General features: G+C 38.0%; 1 protein-coding gene across 12 annotated transcripts in view; it reads right to left on the bottom strand.

The window, feature by feature from the left end:
• The window catches only part of LOC102195560 (ninjurin-2-like), a 37,321-nt gene extending 30,431 nt beyond the window's left edge, over positions 1-6,890 (bottom strand). For all 12 annotated transcript variants that reach the window (XM_013908770.1, XM_013908769.1, XM_013908768.1 and 9 more), the window contains exon 1: positions 6,594-6,890. In XM_013908770.1, the coding sequence (XP_013764224.1) occupies positions 6,594-6,689 (96 nt within the window). In that variant the 5' untranslated portion in view covers positions 6,690-6,890. The remainder of the gene's footprint in view (positions 1-6,593) is intronic.
• Positions 6,891-8,562: the final 1,672 nt, after the last annotated feature.

An 8,562-nucleotide genomic window follows, 5' to 3' on the forward strand; every position in this document is an offset into this window, starting at 1 on the left:
CGTGGTGTAAATTAATAAGTTAATCTGTTAAAGACCTTAAACAGAACTGATTTAATTCACCTAAACTGATACTGACTAACAGTTGTTTTATATTAACTGACCTTACAAACTGCTTCTATATGCTTAGTTTTTAACAAAATGTAATCAAAATGGTCCAAAATGGGAATAAGCTGAACCCAACTGGAGTCAAAGACTGAACTGGAGAATAACTAGAGCGTTGTTTTACATTTTTTACAAAGTTTTACATTCAGCATATATAGAGCGACAAATTACATAGTCAGTGAAACCTCAAAGGGAAGTGCCGCTGAAAGGTTCAGCAAAGGGATTTGTAATTTTAACTTCTCACAGATGGTACAGCCTAAAGTTCACGGTAATAGTTTGTTTAGTGCCCAATGAGGTCTAACGCTAAGCCATAAACTGTACATAAAAGATGGAGGTATATTACAGTCTGGATTCACCCTAAACATGAGGTTTTTTCGGTGCCAGTTTAGTTCAATGCTTTGAGTGGGTGACCACATCTCTCTCACCAACAGGTGGCCGCCCCTCCCTGAGCCTGGTTCTCCTGGAGGTTGCTTCCTGTTAAAAGGGAGTTTTTCCTTCCCACTGTCGCCAAAGTGCTTGCTTACAGGGGGTCATATGATTGTGGGGTTTTTCTCTGTATGTATTATTGTAGGGTCTACCTTACAATATAAAGCGCCTCGAGGCAACTGGGTTTTTTTTGGGGTTTTTTTTCGCCTGTCCCATTTGGTTCTTTAGCCATCAGAATTGTTGTTCAGTTTTTTCTAATTGTTTGGTCATTAACTTTAACAATTATCATGCTAAGTAAGATCTGTAAAATCTGAGATCTTATTTTAAAAATGTTCTGAGCATTGCATAGTCTGACACCCAAACCAGCAAACTACCAAAACGGCCATGTTTGAACCCAGACATTAGAATTTTTCACCTCTAGTTCCCTTATTTTAAAGAGAGTTTTTAAATTGGGTTTTTGGTTAGATGTCTGTGATTAACAAACGCTTTCACGTTCACATTTAATTCTACAGTTTTATAACAAAATTTTGATTTTTTTATGTCTCCCAGAAAAGGTCTCTGATAATAAGTAGCAAGAGATAAGAGAGGCCTGGATATTCAAGGTTGTGACGACAAAAACAATGATTGCGTGCCATCTCTGAAACTGGTGGTATAGTTCATTTATAGACTAACCTTCATCTATGACAATGCCATTTAAACTTCAAAAAATGTGGTTTATAAAAATTATCTTGCTAAAAAAATTTCCTAATCTGTTATCTTCTGTTATCTACCCTATTGCAACTGACAAATCGTTGCTGATGCACCATGTAATAAGCTTTTTAAAAACAAGTCGCTTTGGACAAAGTTGTCACATATTCTGTGCTGTACCATATAATTACAAGCTACTCACACTCTATTGTACATATCTGGTAAATTACACAACTCTTTCTACTTGCACACATATACAATGGAAAAGAATGTGACCCACAGTTTGGTTACACCTATTACACAACACAAGTCATTAAACAACAACAGTCATTCCATTTCAGTTAAAGATGAGGCTCGGCTGGGCGTCAGATGACGGTTCCTAGAATTACAGAGACATGCATGCACTCTCATACTTCACACCTACACTCAGAATGTAACATTTGCCATGTAGGGGCCAAGAGGTGGTTACACGCACAATCACAGACATGCACACAGACTTGTGTTTCCATAACTTTAGAGGCCATTATACTCATTTACATTTCTAATCAATTGTGTACTCGTAGTAACCTAGCTTTAAAAAGCAAGAACCCAACTATGATGGGTTCTTGCTTTTTGAGCCCATAAGGAAGACACTTGTGCAAATAAATGTAGATCTCTCCAATAAGTTGTTGTTGTGATTTGGCACTATATAAATAAAATTGAACTGATGTGATGCATAGCTCAAGAAACAAGAAAGACAAAGCATAAACATGCATCAAAAACAAAGTTTTGTGATATAGTCCTTGTTATATAGACACTACAGTAATGTACACTCTGCATATTTTGTTTTGAAGAAGCCAGACTTTCCTGGAATTTTTAATGTGGTCTTGAGCAATAGCTCTCATCTTTTTTATATATATATTTGCTGCTTTTCCACGCGTTTTCAGTCCAGTTCTTGGACCTGATCATTGTCAGATGAATGATTTTGTGTTTACTGAACCAGTGTAACAGACAACCTAATAAAGCAACTTATCTAACAAAGAACTTTATCTTCAGGAACTTTGTTAATAGCCTGTCACAATTTTTTTTTCTTTAGTTGAATCTAAAAATCTCAAGATAACACAGTCTGACAGGTGTAAAACAGTATTTATGAGTCAACAAGGAGTTTTCCCAAAGAGTTATTGTCTAGGACTTAGGCAAACTAGTCAAGTGGAGGACAAAAGAAGAGGTGACAGGCCTAAAAAAAATCTACAGCAGATGAACCGTATCTGAAAGTCACATCCTTAAGAAATAGGGGGAAAAATCCAGCAAAGACCTGACACAGGACTTGAGAGATGCATCTGACCCTTCAGATGATTCATCTACTGTTCACCACAGCCTCAGAAAAGGTCTCAGTGGAAGGGTGGTTGCCAAGAGGCCATTCTTAAGGGAAAAAAAACAGGGAGAAAAAGCTGAGGTATGCCAAGTTACAAAACCTGGACTGAATGCAGAAGAATATGGTCAGAATTCGATTCACCACGCAATATCATGGAAAGTATCTGAAAGTGTCTGATTGGCAGGATGTTCCTTTTTCAGCATGATAATGACCCCAAGCACACTGCCAGGGCAGTAAAGTCGCACCTAGACAGAAGAACACACAAGGGAATCCTATCAGCCATGTGAATAATGTTGAGCCTGGACCTCAACATTGTGTAAGCAGTGTCAGATCATCTCGGCAGAGAATGGAACAAAAGGAAGCCAACATCCAAAAAAGACCTTTGAAAGATGTTCAAGAAGTCTGGAGAATTACTTCTGAAGACTACTTCAAGAAATCAAAGGAAGCTTGCCTAGAAGAGGCAAGGCTGAGTTGAAGAATAAAGGCGATCATACCAAATATTGACTTTCAAGCTAGTTGTAAAACCTGTTTTTGCCTTAGATAATGTATTTTATGTACGTTTGCACGTTTTAATAAACTGTCGCACCTACTAGGGTGACTCAAGAATTTTTCATAGTACTATATAAGACACATGCAGACCTCCCTTATTATATTTAATCTTTGGTAAACTAATATGTATATTACTACTATTTTCTGTGATTGGCGTGCAAGACTTGCTCTGAAGTGACCTTTCTTTCCTGACATCTACCAAAGTCAGTTGATGGCCAGCTCAGGCTTGCTCACATGATTTTACACTTCTCTGAAATAATTCTTATGCCTGTGTTTCAATTTTCACTTTTTGCATTATGTCCTCACACTAAGATATTGATGCCATTTCTATGTCTGTAAAAACACTATGGAAGCTGAATGTCACCACTGAATAAGCTAGAAATCCTCGAAAAAGCATGGAAGGTTTAATCTATAAGTGTAAAATTTAGCAATGTTGGTAACCAAGGAGATCCATGGTGTTGGAAGAACAGCAACATTTTAAGTGTTTACACCAAATTCTAGTCTTTAATGTCTGCTTTAAGGTTATTTTCACTTTATTGATTTCTCCAAGTAATCTTAAGAGCTTGTTCACAATCAAACACTAAAAATAAGAGGGGTTTTTCTAATCACTAAACATACTGTGACCATCCTCCTCGAACAGTGTGGTCATTCTCTTTCTTTGAAACATGAGTGCCAAGCTTGGAGAGGCCGTGTGATTCCTCCTAATTCTGTATTGGCGCTCCGCACCCTCTTGCTGTGCTCTATACATAGAGAGTGACTTAGAGGTGTAAAGCTTTCACACCATGGAAACAGATTCATCATGACAGGCTCACAGAGACACTGAATGAAAGCCTCATAGATCTAATTTCAGAAAATAATATGCTTCTCTTTGGGGAAGCTCTCACTCTGAAGCTATGCTACTGCATTATATCAGGATATTGTGACGATGTCATGAACTCAAAGACCAAGAAATCCTTCTGGGTAATAATTCTGTTTCAACAGTCCTGTTTTATTCCACAGTAGCATATATGAATCTAAATCTCAACCAAATTACCAAACTACCTTATTGTGGATAACATTATGGAGGCCTGGAGCCTATTCTAGGAGCAGGGATAGGTCAGTAGGTAGAGTAGTTGCTCCATGATTGGAAGGTCGGGGGTTCGAATCCACTGAACGGCTACCCTGAGCAAGGTACCTTCCCTACTCACTGCTCCCCGGGTGCTTGCTTAGTGGATGCCCACTGCTTCACTGAGTGAATGGGTCAAATGCAGAGAAAAACAAGTAATTTCCCCATGGGGATCAATAAAGTATACATTATTATTATTCTAGATGACACTGAGCAGGAGGTGAGGTAAAGCCTGGACAGGTGACTACATGGATGACCACCTACTGCCTATATCAAGCTCAATTTATAGCTATTTTTTAAATCACATGACAAAGATATTCTGAGTGTGTCTTGAGACAAATTCAGATGATGGTCAGATGTTTGCTCCGTAAACACTAAAAGCACTGTGTGTATATCTGACAACCCTTATTTGCCAACATTTTTCATTATTCAATTCAATGATGCAATTTTTTGCTCTTGTCGCTGCTGATGACTGCAACTCGCTGAGCCTGGTTTCGCTGGTTATTTTCCCCTGTTAAAAGAGAGCTTTTCTTTCCCTAAGTCACAAAGTGCTTGCACAGAAAATTTAATCTGATTGTTGGGGTATTTACTAGAATACTGTAAAGTATAAAGTACCTTGATGCAAGTGTTTTGATTTTAAACTGGCTGTTGGCACAACACAACAAATACATATGACATGAATAAAGGCATTAGCATTAGTCATATACACACAGACCACAAGTTTGAGCTGGCATAACATACGGGATGCATATTGTGCTGAAAGACTGAGTTCTTAAACACACGCTTCCTTTCACACGCATTCATGTGCACGCATGCTTTGGTAAACTTGTTTCTGCTTTACTGAAGATCCCACATTTCCCTCCTTGTGTCTGTCATCATATAATTATGCCACTATGGTTCAAATGAATAGTTCCGGGGAGGACTTGACATCTGCAGATATACATATATTATAGTGATGTTATTATCACTGGAGTCACTAGTGGCAGAACGTGGCCAAATGATACTGTACAGGTTCTCAGCTTATCCAAACAAGTCTTTTTCTTCTCTCTCTTCAAGCCTTCCTGTCTTATTAGTTGCTGCTAATATATTCACATTCATTCATATTCATAACCCGTGCTACAGATATGCTGAATACCATTTCAATAAACTGTAACATTGTTCTCTGTTTAACTGTTATCAGATTACGACTTATCAAAACAGAACTGGTGAAAAGTCAAAGAGTGTGTTATGAATCTCAGTTTTATGAATAAACAGTACAAGCATTCATGCTACATTTGGATGTGGTTAGCGGGCAGATAACCTATGAGATAGAATAAAGTTATCGCTAATGTGATAACAGTAGGGGGTCACCGAAAAGGACATTTACTGTCTGCGTTGAAAAAGCATGCATTTCCAAAAATGTATGTACAAAAAGAAGCAAACAGCACTTTATTTAAGATCCAGAATTCTGCTTATCTCATTGAGAATTTTACACACATCATTTACATACCAAAATGATGTATATACAATAAATTTATATGTAATATGGACATTTACATATGCTGATGAACTGAGCGAATACCCTGTCTTCCACATCTATCACTGTCTCACACACACTCACGCACACAAACACACACAGCTTGTCTTAAGTAATCCCACTTTGTTCACTGGAGACTGTGTAGCTAAAAATACTGTGCCAGTAACTGATAGCTCTGCTGGTTGATGTGGAGGAACCCTGTTACTTCTATTACAGACCAGCAGAAGACACCAGGAACAGTTATGTAAATATCTATAACTTCTGTGAAATTGAGGCAGATGATTATTTGAAAAAAGAAGCTTCAATCTTTTTGAATAAAATCCAAAATATTTGTGAATAAACTAAATGTAGCTTAAATTCGTGTGTAAAGTATGGGAATATCAAAAAATAAATGCAACCTCTAAAAACTCCAATTATACTACGACTCCTTTTCTATCTCTATATTCGTGCATACCTGTTTCTTTGACCCACAGCTACTTTAAAAGGTATTATTAACCTTTGCACCCAGGCCCTAATTGATATTTGATGGATGCTGTAGTTGTGTCTTAGTCTTGGGATCGAGTACAGGCACTTAACCTAACCAAGAGAACCACAGGGCAGCCTTTTGATCCTCAGCTCTCACACAGGCAGAACATACCACAGCTTTGTGGCAAAGCCAAGATAGAAGCAATGATTCAGAGTAACAAACTCTCAGGACTAAGAAAAAAGTCAGATTAAAGAGTGAGGGAAATAGGAACTAAGGAAGAGGATGAAATAAAAGGAAGGCAGATAGGAAGGCAATGCTTTTGCTTAATAAAATAAGCAATTCAACTATAGTTATTTATAAGTTTTTCTGCCATTTTAAGTATACTAACCTGAAGGGGCCCGCTGGCTGGCATGGTGGATCTCAGCGATGTCAGGTCGATGTCTCGGCCCTGCTCTCCTCGCTCGGTCTTTCCCATTCCCTGCATAATGAGGCCCGTTGAGGAGCAAGCAATTAAACACAGTACACCCTTGAATGCTACTCTCACAGCAGTGAAAATACTAACGCAAGAGCGGCAGTGGTCGTTGTGAAGGGAAATCACCCTGGACGCCAGGCACAAGGCAAGCCCACGGTGGACAACAGAGGGACAAACAAACAGCTTATTCAGCCTACCCTGGTCTCTCTCCCTGTGCCTGACTCTCGCTTTGCACTCTTTCAGTTTCCCACTGTCTTTTTTTTTTTTGCCAGTATTCTCTCCTTTAATCTATTAAAAAATTCTAAAAGGCTCGAAAACAAATACATATTTTGTGTGTCTATTTGTGCCTGTTTGCACAACAAACGCATTGCTGTATTTCTGTCAAATTAACTGAGGTCAGGTGTGCTCCCAGTAAAGCACTGAGGCTTCATTGTTGGGAGTTTGCAGCTTTTTAAATTCAAGGAGCCCAGGCTCTGTGAAACTATGCTCCATACTATATTATGTGGACACAGGCCATATAATTTCAACATGCAGTTATCTCAAAAACTGGACACGTTATACCAAAACTATCTGCTTGGCTGCAGACTACTATTGATGAGTGAAATGCTTTGCTACTCTCAAGGTTAACTTTGTAACATTTTTCATACTACTTAAGAAATATTAGGCTTTCCACAACTGTTTTGGTTGCCTCTAACAGCCTGTGTATTGATTTCCATTCAGCCTATTTTACCACATACCATCAGAGTCCCTTTACATAATTCACCTCCTCTCCCCACCTACAACACTTAAAGTAAGAAACATAAACAACGACTTATAATGACTTGACAAAATGATAAAGTGAGTCTACTAATTAGTGACGTCAGTAAAGAAATACAACAAAAATTACATTACAAACTCCACATAGTTAATAATTATGTGACATGAGGTAATACCTTGCTGGTGACAATGTTAGCAAAAAATAAGCTAAGTTTAGCCAGCTAGCTGCTATGTTAGCTAACAGGTGATTGACCGTAGTTGACTTAAAATCGCATTTTTATTCATTTAAATGGATAAAAATGAGTCATTTATTGACATTGACAGTGATTTATTTTTTTTGTTGGTTAACTGTGAAGCTTTAAAAGCGGCTTTACGTTACAACAAATGACAAGTCTAATGACAACCCTAAAGAGATTATCACCCAAAGGTGCAACTTACGTCTTAGCTCACTGTTAATCATTCTCCAGCCTGACACTTTTTATTGGTTAGAATTTGTTTTGGGGTTTTTGTTTTTTACAGGCAGCTACAATTTTTATGATCATTTAAATATTAAAGACTTTTGTGTAAATTTAGGTGTGACTCCATCCAATAGCCCAGACATATTAAAATATTGTTGCCAGATAAATATCCAACAAATAAACAGGCCAGCTTTCTAATCTGTGCTAAATCTAAATCCATCTATATAGTACCTAAAACATACTGTAAATAAAAGAATCATTCAAAATGTGACAGTCCCAGCCCACTTTAAACTCTAGTCAAGAAAAACTTACACTGAAAAATTCTGACTTTAAATTTAGCCCAGCTGGCTTACAGATTACTCTCGATATGTTACCCATTAGTATCTGTTCAGGTCCAAAGATACACTAGCTGGCGACTATTTAGGACTAGAACGACAAAACTTTTATAATGTAAAAAAACAGGTTTATTATAGTACATAATTTAATGGCCTCTGTTAGAGCTTGACTGAGAAATACAGGAACTGAAAAAGGCACCAAAAATAATCTGTCACGGAGGAGCAGGGAGGACTCGGCGCAGACTGAAGTCTCAGAAAAACAGGTTTATTTACACACTCCAGGTGCACTATATACAGGTGAAGGAGAAGGGGGCCAGGGTTCCCAGGGGTGCAGAG

Source organism: Pundamilia nyererei, unplaced genomic scaffold (assembly GCF_000239375.1).
Source record: "Pundamilia nyererei isolate P.nyererei 1_Seehausen unplaced genomic scaffold, PunNye1.0 scaffold00014, whole genome shotgun sequence".
Taxonomy (NCBI): domain Eukaryota; kingdom Metazoa; phylum Chordata; class Actinopteri; order Cichliformes; family Cichlidae; genus Pundamilia; species Pundamilia nyererei.